The sequence below is a fragment of the Oreochromis niloticus genome, linkage group LG20 (assembly GCF_001858045.2).
Source record: "Oreochromis niloticus isolate F11D_XX linkage group LG20, O_niloticus_UMD_NMBU, whole genome shotgun sequence".
NCBI lineage: Eukaryota > Metazoa > Chordata > Actinopteri > Cichliformes > Cichlidae > Oreochromis > Oreochromis niloticus.
The window spans coordinates 25304220-25323960 of NC_031984.2; the positions used below are offsets into that span (position 1 = coordinate 25304220).

Consider the following 19741-nt stretch of genomic DNA (forward strand, 5'->3'; position numbering starts at 1 on the left):
TATCTTAAAATAACATTTATTTTTCCATGTAAGAGCACGAACACTGCCTTCATAAATAATCCATCATGGCAGCATTTATGTAATGATTAACAGTAAAAAACTAAACAAAACACTAACACAACACAAGCAAAACCAAAAAACACATGCAAGGTTCGTCTAAAAATTACGCAGGAGAAAAACGATCTATACATATTATTTGATTGACTGATTGATTGAATGGAGTCTATACGTCTATACACAGAGCACCATATAATATGCAGACCATTACCTATATGGATGCACACATACTGGAAGGATAGTATACTTTTACAGATAATGTGAAATTGAATTAATCTAATGCACTTAAAGGTTTTAAAAAATCGCATATAATATTGATCAGAACAGTGAAGCTTATTACAGTGACTTCTATTACATACAAAGTCTTATAGTCATATAATCGTACACATATAACAGATAGCTGTGCATATGCATACACATGATGTTTGTTGTACTGTGTGTAAATGTCTCTGTGTTTGAGACAGAAGGTAGATTCAATTCTGAAGCTCCATGGATAACTCCTCCAACACACAGAGTGCCTGTCACTTCTTTATAATATCATATTGTTTCCTCTCTGGACTCAAAAATGTGTTGCAGCAATCTCCTGTGAAATAAAACAGAAGTGATCAAATATACAAGAAGCTCCACAATATTGTTGTTATTTATCCCACTTTTAATTTTTTCAGTTAAAGTTTACCTTAGAGAGAGTAACACGATAGATTTCAAATTAAGTGAACTGGAGATTCACCATGTTCTCCCTTTTTGAATTCAGGTGTTTTCAGTCTAATTGCCAAACCCTAGCCATGCAGTCTGCCACAAACATTTGTGAAAGACTGGGTTCTCCTATAGCTCTTACTGAAATTGCACATAGTGCTGTAACAGTTTGCCACTGTTGCAAGAAGTCCGTCTAGATATTCAATGACCGGCTGTAAGTGGTGCTGTTGTTGTAAAGGGGAAGCATTTAGCTGTCACAGCAACCCAGCCACAAAGTGTCAGACAATGTAAACTTATACACAGGGTAGGAGAGTGCTGAGGCGCATAGTGAGCAGAAGTCTCCAACACTCTTCTGACTCAATAACTGCAGAGCTCCAAGCCTTCTCTGGCGTTAACACCAGCATCAAGTCGTGCACAGGGAGCCTCTTTACACAGGTTTTAATGGCAAAGCAGTTCCTGATGTGCATTTGTCCGTGTAGTGTACGCTACATGAGAGATAGACTGCCTTCTCCTGCTTCTTATATTATCACCTTCCAAAAACCTCTCATCTTCATGTAAACCCACAGTATGGATCCACACTGGTATCAGTATATAGTATAGGCTGTTTATGCGGATTCAAAGGGACTTCTGCATGCACATGACTATGTGTGATTTTGTTTTGCGTTAGCTTTTTGTGTGTGTGAGACCAACGCTCCACTTTTACATCACCGGTATCCCAGCATGTTTGTGTGTACTTGACCAGCTATCCCAGTTAGGATCACAATAAGGAACAACATTAGGGAAAGCTGCTGATGTCAGCATTCATCAGCCAATCAATATAATTCACAGTGCTAGGTTAAGCTAATAGCAGTAGAAAATTAGACAGCTATATGCGTGTGTTTTTGTGTGAGCTTCCCACTTCATCTGTGAAAGGGCTTTGCTTCTGTTAATTGTATTTTACACCCGGATTAGTCTTTGTTCCTTTGTCTTCCTACAGGAACAGAAACATTAAGACACGTAAACAATTAAATACCGAGCCAGACCGGGCAGAAACAAAAGCATACACGCCGAACAATTTGCGGACATGCATGGAAGCACAGGTGAATAAATGAGATTAGCTCACAGACGTACACACACGTGCGTGCACACACACTGGCCTGGTGTAGGCAGAATATAATTTGCCTTCAGACAGAGACTGATGGTGTGTGGTGGGTGTGTGAAGCATTTCTGATGCTTAAATGTATACATGAGGTGAAAAATTCTGGTGTTTTAAATTGAACTTTGATTTAAACCACATAAAAATACATGTAGATATTCAATAAATTTCAAAATATAGAAAATGTTTGTCATGTTTTTCCAACCCCCATCTGCCTCAGGTTGTGCAGTCAATTTGAGGTGCAGGTCACGCTACTTGGACGTATTAAAGATCAATGAACCAATCCCCCAAAAACATTTTAATCATTGTCTATAAAGATTAGCTTAATGAATAATTTCCACACCACTGACTGCAAGTGAACTCAATCACTCCCCTAATATATTTAGCAATGAAGTAAGGTAATCGGGAATGTGCCTTCACATTTTCCACATGGACCACATTCGCTGACACTGCTGATTACAGTTAGATGGAAAAAAGTCTTTAAAGTTAAACATTACAAGAAAACAAAGCATGCAAACATGGATACAACAGCTCCCACTGTTCAAAGCATGCTATAATAAGCACCTTCCGGCTCCTTCAACGTCCTATTTGATGGACAGATTTGAGAGTATGCCCATCTAACTCATAGGAAGAAACATAGTAACATCAGCTTCCTGCAAATTTAGCTACCCGCAAACATCAAATTAGAGGTTGGGTGTTTGAGAAAGCAGAAATGCTGTGCAGCTTAATGACTTGCAACAAATAAATATCAAAGAAAGTTGACATCCTCCATCATGTGCCATGATGTGTATGCTTGAGTGCTCATACCTCATTTTCCAAGCTTTGGCTCTGTGTTATGGCAGACTGACAGTACAGAACGGCGTCGTGGACGGTGGTGAAGAGACAAGACTTTGTTACTTTGTCGTTAAAGAAACCTGCGGTCTGCAGGTTATCCACCACACTGCCTAGACAGACACAGAGAGGCAGAGATGAAGACACAAAAAGAGACGTGCGAAGAAAGCTGGAGGAAGATGAAATGGGTAATTGAGCATGTCGGTGTAGGAAGAAAAGCAATAGAATAGAAACAAGAGATGAAGGCACAGAGTGGAGCATGGAGAGCAGAAAAAGAAACAAGGTCTTAAATGTGAAAAGGAGAAAACAGAGAAAGAGGAAGGGCAGCTCTTGTATAAAATTCCTACCTGTGTAAATATTAACTAACAATAAACTTGTTATGAGCTCCACAATTTTCTTTGGCTTTCATTGTGCTCTTTCTTGGTGTTTTCCTTCCCCCCTCCTTCCGGGCCTTCCTGCTTGTGTCTTCCTTTCTTTATTTATGCGTGTGTTTACGTATACTTTGTCTGTCTTTCAGTGTTTTCCTCAAGGGACTTCCTGTATTTTAAATTTAATATAGTTTACTATACTCTACTATTTTTAATTCTTGCATTTGTTCATTGTTGTCATAGGAAACATTTGAATGATAGATAGCCAGGATAAAACATGGTGGTAGCTTCCAGGTCAGAAAAATGAGGCCACTGTGGAAGCGCCAAAAAGCTGCATTCTGTCTGAAGCCCACCAGATGGCGATAGCTGTGGTCGTAAAAAGACTTTGGTCGTATAGAGGTCTATGGAAAAATGGCTTTCTGATGGGACCTTTCTGAACACTTTCCTGTTGAGTTTGTGGGCTTAGTCACACTTTTTGTATCACAGTGAATCAAAAACAAAATCGTGGTTACATTAAATCTTGGTCATAGGCTAACATGTTTCAGGACAGATGATTGTCTGTGGTAAGAAACCTCATGGGCTTACGAGCTGTCAGTCAGGAGTCATTAGTCAAGAAGCATGCAGTCTCACAGTCAGACCTGCCTTTCCTCATCACATCAGTAATTTTGCAATTATGATGCCTTTAATTTGAAACAGGAAAATATACCCCACAAAATGAAATAAATTTTCTTCTTCTTTTTTCTTTTCTTTTTTAGTTCTGCTAGATGTGATCTATTATCCTCTTTGTTTAGGATTTATATCTGAAGTAAAATTCTCTGTGTTCACCTTTTATCACAAAGGCTCAGACATATATTGACTGGTTCTTATACAGCACCTTTCTGCAGAACTTTAGCGCTCAAAGCACTTTATACTGATTCACCCAGTCACACAAGGTTTTTTTTTTATGCTTAACTGCTTTCCATCTAACTTTCACACACATTCATACTCCAATAGATGCATTGAAGAGCAGCTTGGGATGATCTTGCCCAAGGATGCATTGGATAAAGACTGCAGCAGCCAGGGATTGAACCACCAATACTCTGTCTAATAAATTACAGCCACCCCATTTCCCATTATGTTCATGATCATCCCAAATTCTGGAAATACAGAAATGGACATTCCAAATGCAAGCTATTAAATACAATTTAAATGTAATTTGATCAGTTAATATAACCCATTATCTTAATTTAGAGAGTTTTTATAAATTCACCATTGGGTGGAAAACCTATATTAACATGATCTATGCCAATTCATGAGCTTTGTTAATTGTGTTTATGAATGGCTGGATGGTCTATTGCTGTGAATTATGGAATGCAATTATTTCTTCTCTTTCACAGAGGATGGTCCACTGTGTCATCTGCTAAAGGAAGTGATAAAGGAAGTGCCTTTCCTTGGTATTTCCAAGAAGTCAAACAGTTCTTATTAAGGCTGCCATACAAACACTTCCATGTCACTTCACTCAGGAATCTTTCTCAGTTAAACTGACGTGTTCCTGAAAAAGCGACGAAAAACAGAATTTTTTTTGGTCCTTAGAGCCATTCAGCCATTCAGTCATTCAGTCATTTGCCGTTCGCTTCCTGTCCTGTGCCAACTTTTTCCTTGGTTTTCCTTTGTTGTTTTCTTAAGTTAAAAGTTCACTTTAACGCTTTCTGTTGTTGTCTTTTGTCCTTTTAGTTTTGCCTAACCGCTAAGTCCCGAGCCTGTATTAAGTGGAGGTGCTGATCCTGTGAAATAAGATCCCCCACCTCCACACAGCTGGGTTCCAGAGAAATGTGTTTTGTGCACATACAGCAAGGCCTAAATTAGTCGGCTATTATGTCAAAAAATAAAAGCTGAGAGTAAAGGCTTTAAAAAAGCATTTGGTTAGACCAGATGTCATTTTAAAAATATGCGTTAGCTTTCCATGAATAAGGCTAATTACATAGTCTTCTGAAAAAAAACCCCAAACAAAAACAAACGTGTCAGGTACTTTATGCACTATAACATCAGCTCAAATAACATCTACTGTCATTGAATGCCCCAGACTGTGGTTGAGTAGGTCTGGACAGCATATGTAAAAGTAAAAAGACACGCCGTAATATGATTTGGGAGTATTTCTGTTCCACCTAAATGGATTTCAGAAGGCATTTTTAGAGCACTACAAGGCAAAAAGACAAATGGGTTCTTAGAAAACTAAACCATATGGTTTGCACAAAAGGAAAATTGTATCTACCGAATCCTTATAAAGTCATAATAAAGTCTATTGCATTTATTTCCAGTGACAGCCTTGAAAGTAATTGGACTTACTTTGGCAACCAGCAAGAACCACCTCCACTCCAATTTCTCCGTAGTCTTTCCGAATCTGAAACACACAAAAAAGCACAGAGCGAGGGACAAACTGTGAATGATTTCAATATTCTCATGATTCGATTCATAGAAATTTAACACCTGAGAGTTAAATAATAACAAAAGGGACAGAGGGATGGATTTTTTAAAACTAGTTTGCAGTTGTCTTCTGTTTTTTTAAGCATTTGAATAAGATGTAAAATTTCTCTCTTTTTGCATATATGCGTGTAAATGTGAATGCTCTGTCCTTACACTTCGTAGTGTCTTGACCGCCACGGTGTCCAGGAAGTTGACAGGGCCGAGGTCGAGAACAATGGCTCTTGGGAGTGAGGGGTCCCTCTCAGGATCTACTTCAATGACGGACACATGGTTCTGCTCCTCCATGTTAGGCTCCCTGTTCTGGGTAGATATTAATCAAAGTGACATTTAAGACGACCACAATTGAAGCTGCAGGGTCTGGAATGTTGAAACAGGTATTTGTGGAAGAAAAAGCTTGCATTTAAATGTGAAATAAAGTCCCCTAAATCTGTCATGTCTTAGTTTGTCCTCACCACATCCACCCCATTCTGCTTGAGCTCTTTCTTGACTCTCTTGGCTTCTTTCTTCTCGTGTCTCTTCTTTTTGGCTTCCAGTTTTTTCTTTGCTGACAGGAGCTTTGTAATGTCAAAGCCAGACTACAAAACAAAACAAAGAATAGTCATATTAATTACCTAATACCAATGCTAGTTACCCCGGTGTTTTAATAACAGGAAACTAACATGTCCCAGAAAAGACAGGACTAGCAGAACATGCTACACAAATCATGAATGTGTTATAAAAGAACAAACAGCATCAAAACGAATCCCCTTTTTTGTATACCCCCCACATCTTTTACTTCCTATGGCTGTGGAATCATCCAGTCATTCGCCTCCAGTTATCAGAGGCGGGGTACACTCTAAAAAAGGAGCCAGCTAGTCGCAGGGCTAACACAAGAAGAGACAAACAACCCTTCACCTTTAGGTGATACGTTATGTTGGGTGCTTACGCTTTTCTAAAGGGATTCTCAGCCAGTTTGCCCAGTTCAGTCAGTCCAGTTTCTGTTTAGCACCAACATAATATAACCACAACAACCTACCAAGCAGCAGAGGTGTGGTAGGCAGCAGCTTGAATGAATGGAGTCACTGTTGCGATACTTTATTGTAACAATACTGGTTGCTAGGAATGGTCTTATGGATTTCTTTTTACTCAAGGAACTTGTTGTAGAGAAAAACACAAAAATGGGCGTGCCTGATCCAACTTTATTTTTCATTTAAACGATGATCCTTTATATTTCTAGCAACTTGTAATCGAATGCATGGCAAAGAACGTAAAGCGTCAGGCACTGCATTTTTATTAGGCTTGGTCTTTTGACTTATGACTTAGTTTTACATGGATAAATTGTAACGTTCGTGTTACGAGCCTCGATTAAAAGTAAACTGAGTAACATCAAAGTATATAAGGACATACTTTAGCCATTTCTTTTAGAAACATGGGTAAATATCATCTCACGCTGTTGTGTATTATGATATAACAAGATTCTTAAAGTGGGCAGTGTAGTGTGCAGTGGTTAGGACTTGTAGCTCACAGCAACAAGGTCCTTGGTTTGATTCCTGGATCTTTTCTGTGTAGAGTTTTGCGCTGAATGACATCACTAGTTGCAGCACTAATAATCCTATAAAAGCATAGCTTGTGAGCTTGGTTAGTGCCGGTGAGGACATGCAGGAAGTAATCGTACATTTCTCCAGAACCTTTCACCAATTTGTCAACGCGTCAGAACTGGTGTCACAAAAGCACCTGTCTGTCAGATGCAGAAACGCTCACAGCTTATTTGTGCATTATTGAGTCTGTCTCACCTTGCAAACAAACCTGCAGCCTCTGCCAGACTGCTCAGGAAGAGCTTATTTGTGCATGAAAGCAACCCTTTGACTTTGACATGCTGACATTTTAATGAATGAAACATTTCCATTATCTCCTTCTCTTATTCAGTGTCTGTACACGCCCTCTCCCCGTCTTTTGTCATCCTATTTCCAACTTCCCTCTGTCTGTCTTCCCACTGACCCCAAAGCAGCATGACAGAAGAGGAGGGGGAGGAAGAAAGCGTAGGAGCTGGTGGGATGGGGTGTTTTGAACAAAAGTTGAGCGGGGAAAAAAATGAGAGAAGAGAATGACATTGCGAACAATGTCTGTCACAGTTGTGATGTGTGAATTGGTGACAAGTCGGGTTGGCTATTAGTATGTCAGAAATCATGTTTTTAAAGGAGGAGTTAATTGCGCGGAAACAGTGACATGATGTGTTGGTGTTTGGCTGCTTATTTTTCTCTGTGTGTGTGTGTAGCTGTGGTGTGCTGTTCCTGTGTATTCATTTAAATCTGAGCTTTTAGTATGTCATGCTGTGCTTTGTAAACTGATACTGTGTTTTGTTTTTGGCTTTATGGTCTTGGTGGGGGTGAATTCACCCACATAACTTGATTTGTGCTCCTTGTGAGAATTTAGGAGTAATGATGTCTTTAAAAGACATTTTGTTGTACCTTTGTAAAAACAGCTTTTTTTAGGGTTAAGCTTTGGTTCGAAGCTTCGGTTAAGGATATGTGTGTTCTCACCTTTGAGTTCAGGGCATCTTGGTACATCTCAGCATTGGCAAAGTAGAGGGTGGCAGAGGAACGGAAGATCAAAATCCCTGGCACTTGCCTCACCTGGAATCAAACGGATTAAACAGGCAAATCAATCAAAACATTTCAGTAGGGCTTTAGTATAAAGTAAAAGTTACATCGGACCAATCAGATGTATGGATTTTTGTTCATAATTTCATAGCAGTTTATCTAATTTCCATCCATCCATCCATCCATCCATCCCTCTCCAGTGAAATCGCTCCAGTGTGTTCTGGGTCCTGGAGGTTGCCTAAAACAACTCACTTTACAGTATGTCCAGAAGGCATCCTTTAAGTTTAGAATAGCGTGTCTACTCTGACGTTCTTCTAAATATAGCAAAACCTCATCCCATTTCTAAGGAAGCTCATTTCCATGGCTTGGATCAGTCACCATCAGTGATCTCATTCTTTTGGTCACAACCCAGGAGAAAGTGTGAATGTAGCTTGATTGGTAAATAGTCAGGTAAACCACAAAAAACTGGTACAACATCCAAAACCGCACCAAGCCATCTGTCAGTCTTCTGCTTGTTCCCTCTATCCTGAATGGAGTCCAGCTCTACCGGGAAATGGTCTGATGGTGGTAACAGAGACCAAGCTCTCACTATAGTTGTATAAGTACCAAATGTCCTGTCCAAGGTTCGACTAATGATTGAAATCTTGTTTCCAGTACACCGGCATAGAGCTTCCTAGGAAGGCTGTTTGGGATCACCCTATAACTGCAACATACCTCATTGTGAACTGGCCCTCCACCCCTGATAACCATCCACTGGGCACAAGGTATCAAGGTATTTAAGTAAAATTAATTAACTAAAAAGCAGGAAGCATCATAAATTTACAGCCCATCCAATGAGGAATTTATAGGTTTTGTTAAACTGTCTTTGTGGAACTGCAAAAACTAAAATGAGAAAAAAATTCTTGGTTTCATCATTATTTCATCTTTTACAAATCCATGCTTTCTTCATCTATGACTGCACTAAAATAAAATATGGACAGTATAAAAGCAACCGTTATTAAGTAATTCACTTTTGAAAATGTGATTAGAAGAAATTTTTCGTGGTCAACTGCAGGAAAGAGCTAAACTGAAATTTTAAAATAATAATAAAAGAAGACAGAAAACATTTTACATAGTATCAACATCCATTTCAGGCCATTTGAAAAAAAAGAAAAAAGCAGTTCTGTACCTGATGGTATTCATCCAGCGGCTTGTAAATGTCAGTTTCAGGGACCCGCCCTAGCATGGAGTATTTAGGTCTGAAATAGTCACACACAGAAAACCTTAATTAACAATTTCTAATGCTTTAATCAGTTTGAATTGTTGGGTACAGTGAGTTTTAATGTTCAACTGGACACTTCCCTAAACAAACATGGTCTACATGTGCTTATCAGAAGAATCATGCTGATCTCCTATTATCTATAGATATTGGCTGTTTGGCAAGCTGAGGACCAAAGTCAGAAAAAGGCAGCTATTGTTTTCTTTTGGTGCACAAGTATTGTTTGCATACTTGTAGTGAAGACAGTTTTTGTGCTGACATGAACAAATGGGTCAGCACAGATCACGTGGTTGTGAAAAAACATAATTAATTGTGAATACATATATATAACCCAACATAAAGTGTGCCTACAGCTGTGTCCTGAAGATGACAGTAAGCAAGGAGAAACCAATGGCAGCAGCCAGTCCTATGTCAGGGTTTAACAGCAAGGTGAGGATGAAGGTGGCCACCCAGACCAACTGCAGAGAGAAACAGAGAGCATAAGAAATAGCTGGCACGGTGGTCTGCTGTAATAAAAAAAAAAAAAGTGCCTCATTTGTCACATACTGCACATTGTTTCCCTGCCTCTATTATATTTGAAAGACGTTAGTCTCGGTCTCTTTACCGCCCCCTACCTGTGAAGCCCAGAATAGATTTGATAGCATGAAAAAAAGTAGGAAACATTACCAGAAACACTTTATAATATGGCCCCAGACTAAAGACGCCATTCCCTTAAAGTTAAATGAAATTTCGATGTTTCAGTTTTATTTGAAATTAAATGACCAATTATTTAAAAATATATTTAAATAATAACTGTAATTAAATAAATGTAGAAAATGATTACTTCTAGTATTTTGTATAAGTATTTATTATTATTTATTTAAGTACTGTGTAAAAAAACAACAATATTTCGCTGTTTTACACTGAACGTGCACATTACTTTTGAAGGACCTTGGTCATATTATGAAGAGGCTAAATCTTCTCTAAATCTTGAGTATTTTACAGTAAAGGAGACACTACTTTCCTTTACAGTCCTTTTGAAAGTTATATTTAAACAGTGATTGTGAGAAAAATTCATGCTTGTCTCGATCATTATGAGGATTTTTTCTTGTAAGTTGGTAAGGGGGAACATATGCTATCACATTTATATTGGCAAAATGAAGGGACAGTTGAATAAAATAAGCTCTGTCACACACTACCATCACAGCATTGGTTGGATGTAAGATGGGGAAATATAATTACTATTTCTGCAAAATTATAATGAAATTGCACAATTTCAAAAAAAATTATGCTGTACTTTAATTCACTTATAGTATAATATTTTTTATATCCTGTAATAACCTGAATTAGTACCATCCCATTCTAGTGTGCCTACCTTTAACTATCTGTAGATAATACTTTTATAGAATTACATAGTATTATAATACATAATACTATACAATATGTAGTATTTGTAAATATAATTACATTGTAATTTGAAATAAAAACTCATTGAAATTCTGTTTAATTACAGGGGAATTACACCCTTAGTTGTGGACGGTATTGTATAGTGTTACTGAAATGGTTGTAAAGTAATGGCTGGTATAGTCTTTACTGTATTGTCAATGTGGAACGTCTTTGCAGTGAAGTGAATCCCAGTGTTAAAAACACTGCAGCTATTGTTTGTACTTCTTCTTTGATGATTTTTTTCTGCATTTTCCTCCCTGTGGTGAACTGTCCAGTCCACTTTTCTACCAATGGCCATTCTACCTGTGTCATTGCCACTGGGTTGTGCACTGTTGGTTTTCAGTGCACACAGGCCTGTCTGCCTGCATACTTGTAGTCCAAAGATTTATATAAACGTTCCATAGTGAATGGGGGATTTCCCTATTGTTGTGAGGAAGCATACATATGATTGTCATTAGCAGGTCAGAATACATCAGTGGTGGAAGAGATGAGCGCTCTCTTGAAGTAAAGGGTCTGGTGTACACATGTTGGCAGAAAACTGTCATTAATTTTATGGGCATCATTTGCTTGACAGTTTTTTAGCTAATTCCAAGGAAATTAGCAGAAACATATGAAGCCAGGATTAATTCTTCTCATCCAAGTAGTTTATATTCCAAATAATTTCTATAAAATAACACTGTGAAGTAGGATACTACTTAATCTAAAAAGCTGCAGGTAAGGAAGATATGCAGTATATGCAGTGTAAGATATTCTATGTTAACACAATAAAATGCCTTTGCTACATTAACCACTTCCTTGTGTCTTTTTTAGTGCACTCACCATATCCACTCTGTTGCTCTTCCACAAAGCGGGGATGTCCAAGAACTGCTTCATCATGCTATGGAGGTTGACATAGATGATGGCGGCCAACACCGACTGCAAAATCAGGGAAACAGTTTGAGTGGAACAGTTTCCTGAAACACGAATGGGAGGTTTCATTAGCCTTTCACTGATTAATTGCAGTTATTACATCATGCTCAGTCCATGTTTGGGCGTTTTTTTTAAACCGCCTTTTCTAAAAGTAGCTGATAACTTTGCCTCAGGCAGAAGAAATATCTTTTTGTGTATTATGACAACATAACCTCAGCTCTGCTGTTTTTTTTAACCTAAGGCTAAGAGATGAGGATGCCAACACATTCCTACCCAGTCTGATACGCATGTGTATGGCTAGGATTGAGCATACCTGTCAGCAGAAATGCACTGCACATGTGCACGCACACACACACACACACACACACACACGCACACACACACACACACACACACACACACACACACACACACACACACACACACACAATACCTTGGGCAGATCTTCAAAGAGTGATCCAATCCACAGCGTGATAAAAAGGATCACTACTGCCGACAGAGCCCCAGCAACCTGCAGCGAAGAGGCGGGGAAATATGGACACAGTGAATGGCAATCATGAGAACGAGAACAGAGAAAGAGTTGCTTGATGTTAGGGTCGTTAGTTTGGATTGGTCTATGATTAGAAAAGAACTGACATCAGTTAAACCCTCTCCTCTCCTCGATAGCCCTTGGCTGATTAATGGCGTTGTCAGACAAAATCAGTTTAGCCTTTCAGTAAATTTGTATTTGTGTAGGTGGAGTTTGATGATGTGAGCAAAAATCAATTCCCTAAGTGTTTTTTAATGATGCAGCGTATCAGAGTAACGTTAATTATGATGTGTGGTTCATTGCATTTAACCTTTGTGATCTTCGTTTTTAGCTAAAGGCAGAGTGATGCGCAGGGATGAGAATGTAGATGCGATCAGTGATCTCATGAAGCATCCTTTTAGAGCATAAAAAAGCATTAAAGCGCATTAGCTTTGTCTAAATGTTGTTGAAAGGCTCTTCAGCTTGACAGAACAAAGATGGCAAAAGCAGCATGTGTCATAAAGAAAATTAAAGAAAACCGTTCTATCTTTATTGGATTTACTAAATCAGTTGAAGGCTATGGTAAGGCAACAGAATTTCATGTTATTTTATGTGGTTTGTTTAGGGCAAAATATCACATTTATACATTTTGGAGTTTGTGGTGTAATATGTGGAGCTAAAAATGTTGGTTCTGGGTTGATCTACGGATCAGCCCATTTACATGGCACATGTTTGGGCAAGGCTCTCGCGAGGAAGAGATTTTGATCTCTAGAAAAGAGGTCTAAAAGATCAGTTCACATTGTTTTTTCACACTTCAGACAGAATCCACCAAAAGTAAGTCAGTGCATTCGACTTCACATGGGATTTTTCCTTCTTTAGCTTCTTTAGCTTTAGCTTCAGCTTCTTTAGATCATCATCTGCAACATAATGTTTTCCCCTTACATACATCTTTTAATACTGTTTTATACTACTACTCATTGATTTGGTTTGTAAACAAGACTCCTGTCATGGCCTAGATTTTCTCAAATGTGAACATTGAACCAAAAGGAGGTGCAAGAGTTTTTTTTAGATCAACTGAGTTGCAATGTGCTGAATAATTATAGGTGAGAAAACAAGCGAGAGTTTTTTGAACTCTCTACCAACCTGAGTTTTGCCCCCTGTGCTTTCCTGAACCATAGTGCGAGACATGGAGCAGCTGACGGAAAAACACTGAAAAATTCCTCCAATGGAGTTACTCAGACCGAGGGCAATTAGTTCCTGAAACATGAAAGACACGGTTTATTTACAGCGTACTAAAGTATCGCTTTATCTCTGTGTCCATCTGTAACCTCCCTACCTGGTTGCTGTCAACCTTGTATCCATATTTTAGGGCAAAGATTCGTCCCAGAGAGATGGCAATGCCGTAGCCAACCACAGCCAGAGCAAAGCCATCACCGATCACTTGACCAAAGATAGAGGCGTCTGGGAAAACAGGTGGCTGGAGACTGATATACAGGGACAGACAAGACTCAAGACAAGCTTTACTTTCCATACCCTAAGTGCAAACAAACAAGTATGCTGTATATTTGTGTGTGTGTGTGTGTGTGTGTATGTGTGTGTGTGTGTGTGTGTGTGTTTCTCACCCTGAGGGAATAACTCCCACTACGTCCACTCCATATTTCTGCTGCAGGTCAAATTGCCATGAGATAACTGTAGCTATAATGATCTGGAAAAACAAATAATAGTGATTTTCAGGCTACACATTTTGTATAGTGTTGTACAAAAGTCTTGAGTAATACTCCATTTCTTAATATTTTGCTCAGAGAATAGAAATTAAGCGTAGGTGCAAACAAAAACATAATTTGTACAATTCTTACAAACTTTAAGGTGGTTATTTGAATTTTTTTTTTTCATTGCAATTTTCAAGTAGTCTTCAGGAATAGTTCTCTAGGCTTCTTTGGATGTTTCAAGCTGATCCCAAACTAATATTGAGGTCTAGGATATTGTTCTCTTGTGTGTTTTGGTATTTTTTTTCTGCATTGGCAGTGTGTTTGCAATCATTGCCATGCTGACAAATGAATTTGCTGTCAATCAGATGCTTTCCAGATGGTATTGCATGGTGGATCAAAACTTGATGGCAATTTTTGTGGTCATAATTCCATCAATTTTGACAAGGTCTCCAATACCACTGGCTGAAATGCTGCCCCAAAACATGACAGAGCCCCCGCCATGTTTTATAGGTGGCTATAGATGCTTCTTGTGCTGCTTTGCCCTGACCTCCTTTGTTCATCTTAACGATGATTTGAACCAGAATTTTCACATTTGGATTCATTACTTCATAAGACCTGCAGTCACTGATTTTCAGTCCAGTTCTTGTATAAATTGGCTTCTTGACAGTCACCCTTCCACTGAGACTGTTTATGATGAGGCTTCAGTGAGCAATAGAGGCAAGATGCATCTGTCAGGTCTTTGCTGACATGTGAAAACGCATTTTTGTTGTTGTTGATCCAACCATATAAATAGGAAGACATAACGTGTTTTCGCAACAGGCTACTAGTAACAAAGTGCTCAAAGATACAATTTAAAATTGGTTGGCCAAGTTGCCTCTTAAGGGGACACACCACTGGCCAATGATTCATAGGTCAGTGTTAAGTGGTTAAACAAACAAAAAACAGTTCTGTGAAATCGTCAGGTCCAAGAACTGGATAGAAAATGAGGCAAAAAGCAGCCAGTGTTAAAACCAAAACAAACAAACAAACCTTGACCTTAAGAAAGACTAGAGAACTATTGTTAAAGACATGTCTGGCTCATTGGAAGTAAAATATAAAGAAAATAAGCTTTTGCACAGTACTGTTTGTATTCTTCCATACTTACAGCGACCAGCTCCACAGGTATAGGGATGGGTATTCTTTTGCCCAGAAATGCATTGAACTCCTTAGCAGCAATAAGGCCGAGTGTGGTAATAATACTGGCCACAAGAGTGCCGATGTTTGTCTCTGGAAGGAGGTAGCATATCTCCAACACAGTCTAGGAAGTCAGAAGCAAGAAAATGAATACATAATATATAAAAATGGCAGCATGAGCACTAAATGGTTAAGTTAATGTAATTCTTACATATATCAAGGATAAAGGTCCGCTATGCCTCTCAGGGCTGATGCCAAAGGTGTATTTGAGCTGGGACACGATGACATGGATAGCAGCTCCTGTGGTATAACCTCGCACCAGTGGCTCAGACAGGTAGGTTACCACAAAACCAAACTGGACCAGACCGAGCAGAATCTACACATACATCACGTGAATATATGGAGATTAACACGCAGTAGCTACAAAACCAAATGCTCAGAACACTCATTTACATTTTGCACTCATGACATCTGTGCAAATATATGAAAATACATAAAAAATAGTGTTTAAAAATAATTAAATAGATTAAATTGACCCTTTTAGCCTTTGGACTCAAAAAATCATCAGTTTCCAGGCTGAAGTTCACAGAGTCCCTGCAGGCTCATGCAGTGAGAAGCTTCTTTTCATTCTTTTGAAGTAATCAATAACGTATTGAATCTGAAGTCTAAAAGCTTTTGCTGTCAGGCAGATGGGCCTCAAAGATCTATGTAAACTTATTAGCATTTGCACAGCATTTCATTTTATTCACTGATGTTAAAGCTGCAGCTGCCTGTTGACGGTGACAAGATTTCTATTTGTTCAGAAGAAATATCCAAACTCAGTGAGACGAGTGTCCCGTCATGCCTCCAAAAGTTCGGGATGCAGGGTGGAAATTTTGAGTGAGTTCTGATATTTACTTGAAATAATCCAGATATAAATGTGACAGCTGCAGCCACTCGGACCCTTTCTTCATCACGGGCAACTGTGTCAATTATACTGGTGTTGGTCACGTTGTCCCATGTCATAAAGTCTGAGTCTGGAGCCAGTCGCTCAGTCACTCCTCCTATCATCACGCTCATCACTGCATATGTTCCTAAAAAACAGGGACAGAGAAATAAAGACGCATTGCTCTTAGGCAACATTATGAAAACATAGTGGAGTAACATGTTATTCCAGTGATTAATAGTGGTTCATTTCAGCCTAGAAACTGATGGGTCCTACACGAAAATGAAGTCGTTTAAACTTTAATTTGGGGTCACCATCCCGTCAACTTTACTACTAATGTCAGCATATTAAAATTCAAATGCACAAAGGTTACCATTTTATTGGTATCACGTCATCATTAATATATTAATTATTAATATATTAATATACCAAAGTACTATTACTCTTTGTCTTTTTCTCTCATAGACATACATTTGTATAACTATGTATAAGTATTATTACCGTCACTTTCTGTCTTGTTACATACATTTCAAGGTAATATTACTCATATGTAACCACCATTGCCACATTATTACCAGTTTAATACCAAACTGTAATAGAACCTGTAACCATAAGCTGTTACATACCAAGAGAGATGTGTTTGGATGTGCCGAAGATGAAGTAGATAAGGACTGGGTAGAAGGATGAGTACAGGCCAAATACTGGAGGAACAGATGCCAGCAAGGCATAGGCCATACCTGCAGTGATAGTAACAGGGGATTTTCTACACTTTTCATAATAGATAATAATATAAAGAAACATTTTATTATTTAAACAATGGAGAAAAAAATATTTTTGTCTGCAGTTTATGATAAACAAATTAGAACATTATATCTATATCTAGCTCTCCTATTATCTCTTGAACTTTCATCTCACCCTGCGGCAGCTGCATGATGCCCACACTTATCCCAGAGATCAGGTCACCCAGGGCATTTTCTTTGATGGGGTAACGGGGAAGCCATGACATAATGGGAACAGTACCCAGCAGGCAGCTCTTCATCCGGGGGCCAGAACACCTGAGTGTTTTGTGTCAGAGTGTCAAACAGAGGGTAAAAAGAGATGTAGAAAGTGACATTTTAAAAGAAAATGCTTCAGGGATACGTTTTTTTTATTAGCCATGAAGTACATGTCCAACCACTTGTCATTGTGTTGTTCTGATGACTCCAGCTTTTTTACTGAACTACTGAAAAAGTTAATAAGTAAGACAAAAACCAGCCACAATGTGCTTTACAGAGGCATTCGAAAAGAACACACCTAAATGAAGTAAAACAACACAAAACACAGAGACATTACCCAAATGCCTGTCTGAATAGATGCGTTTTCAGATGTTGTATGCCACAGAGTCGAGGGTGCGAATAGAGAGATATAAGCTGTTCCACAATTTTGTCGCTAAGGTTTGCAATCCCCCTTAGTTTTCAGATGGGTACGTCGAATCATTAGAAGACCTCTATCTGCTGACATAAGGATCCAGTTTGGAGAATAGGAGTGGAGTAGATTGATGACATAAGTGGGGGGGCTTCAACTTTAAAATATCTTAACCTAAGTGTAGACCAGTGCATGCGCTAACAAAAGGGGGACATGAGAGGATTCATATCTCAGTATGGTTTTTGTATGCAATAATTAGATAAAGCAAGACTTAATAACTTTTCTTTGAGTTTGATTTGGTTTATGTGCAAGGGTGCACATAAGTGGTCCGCAGGTGCGCATGCGCTGTCACAATAAAAGACGTGCACCAGATAAGAAGTTGCAACGTGCGTTTGCGTACATATAAAAGGCACTGTTTTTGTCCGCTAGAGTGGGATTTCACGGCATATTCTGCACCACATCTCTGTGCGTTCATCATTTGTTTTAAGCCAGCTCACCTCCTGCAACCACTTTTCCGAGAATACGCGCTTCTTTTGCGGTTCGGACTCCGTCTGACATTTCTCTGGAGGTGGAGGAACACCAAAGTAATTGCTTAAAGGAGCTTGCTTCTTCGACATCTGTAAGAGTTCTAAACAAATGTCTGTCTCCTCCAGAAAATCTTATGTACACAAACACGCGTTGCAACTTCTTATCTGGTGCGCGTCTTTTATTTTGACAGAGAATGCGCACCTGCGGACCACTTATGTGCACCCCTGTTTATGTGATCAAGAGCCATGGAGTCAATCTCCAACTGCAGTTCCTGGGATAGCCACTTGAGGCTGGTCCCAAAAGCGAGCCATTGCCCTTTTGGCACAGTTGGACAGCCACATGAAGTTAAAGACTTTACAGGAGATATGTGTATGAGTACAGTCAGCTTGTGGTCTTTAGAAATAAATTCCTTGTCATAATACCTGTGGTGATGCTCATACCATCCACCAAAAGTTTCAAAGTATGTCTATTTATAGTTTCTGCCCCAGAGCTCTGCACAATGACTTAAATATGGTGAAATCAGCAACAAGTAGGATGGATGATCTAATTTTGGCTTTGCTTTATTTAGTCCTGCAATGCTTGATGCTCTCTGAGTCTCTCATCTATTATGACAAAACACTGTCCACGTTAATGCAATCATATTCAAATTGTCACTGCCAGTGACGTACTTGGGACAACCGTTTTCCCATCCCCACTGTTTATAACAATTTTCTATTTATTTCAGCATTCATGTGTTCCTTTATGTAGTACATCTTAATACGGGATAAATGTATTGTGCGTTTTTATTTTTATTTTCATTTTGTGCATCCTTTGTCCATCCATCAACAAGCAGTATATTTATTTGTCTACTATACTCTTGGACAGTTTTTATTATATAATAATCAAATATTCTAAATATTCCTCATATACACCACTGACAGGCTTTTATGATATTTCACCTCTATTCTATATCATTAAAACATTTTAAAAATCACATATAGATCCATCTGATGTTACTCGTCTATATTCTGTTTTTTATTCAGTTTGTTGATCTCATCGTTTCTATGATAAACTGTAAAACTGGAGTATGTGCTCTGGTATCATTTATCAGTAGAACACTTACTGTTTATATTCAGGGTCATTTGTGGAAATGTTATCTATGAGTGAGGCAGAATATGATGTGCTTTTTGTGCGTCTGGATGAGATAAACAGTCGATTAAATATACCGTAAAGCGCTTTACCTTACTGTTTTTTTGACCTTCTCACGCAGAGATGTTTTTGATACAGACTTTTGTCCCATCTCATCCATTGCTTCTTCATCCAGGACCTCCCTGTGGACGCTGTAACTCATTCGCCTTCTCTCTGCCATGGCTGAAGTACAAAAATGCTTCTTATCTTTGCCAGTACTTTACACATTTTTAAAAAATTATCATGATAAAATTATTATTGAAAAAAAATCCAAAAATAGTGTTTTTGAAACATTTTAAACATTTGTCAGTAACTACCTTGTTATGTCTCCACCTGTATCAAAAGCTTGTCATAAAGTTGTACATACCTATTGGGATAAATAAATCCTTCTTGTGGGCAATGATGCACAGGCATCAAATTAAATCTTCTGCATCAGATCCAAGTGGCTGCAAGTAGTGACTGTATTTCTATATATTCCTATATTCTTTTCTTTGTAGCAAAGAGATAAAGCCAAGAGAGCTCCCTGAGCTCCTCTCTCTCCAACTTGTCTGAGGGTAGTTTCTGTCTATCTTGCAGTTCAGCTGCTTTGAGACCTTGAAGACAATGCTA

At 38.6% G+C, this 19741-nt stretch overlaps 1 protein-coding gene across 1 annotated transcript; it reads right to left on the reverse strand.

Moving 5' to 3' along the window:
* slc26a6.2 (solute carrier family 26 member 6, tandem duplicate 2) lies at positions 1-19698 on the reverse strand. The gene is made up of 20 exons (XM_005478355.3): positions 19500-19698; positions 19186-19315; positions 16949-17088; positions 16660-16770; positions 16006-16181; positions 15320-15484; positions 15080-15232; positions 13849-13931; positions 13563-13710; positions 13370-13483; positions 12152-12229; positions 11629-11724; positions 9736-9842; positions 9295-9364; positions 8067-8159; positions 6000-6122; positions 5701-5847; positions 5410-5464; positions 2693-2829; positions 1-640 (listed from the first exon to the last, which is right to left on the reverse strand). Exons 2-20 carry the CDS (start codon positions 19311-19313, stop codon positions 617-619), a joined length of 2148 nt encoding a protein of 715 aa, XP_005478412.1. The 5' UTR covers positions 19314-19315; positions 19500-19698; the 3' UTR covers positions 1-616.
* Between the last annotated feature and the right edge of the window lie 43 nt (positions 19699-19741).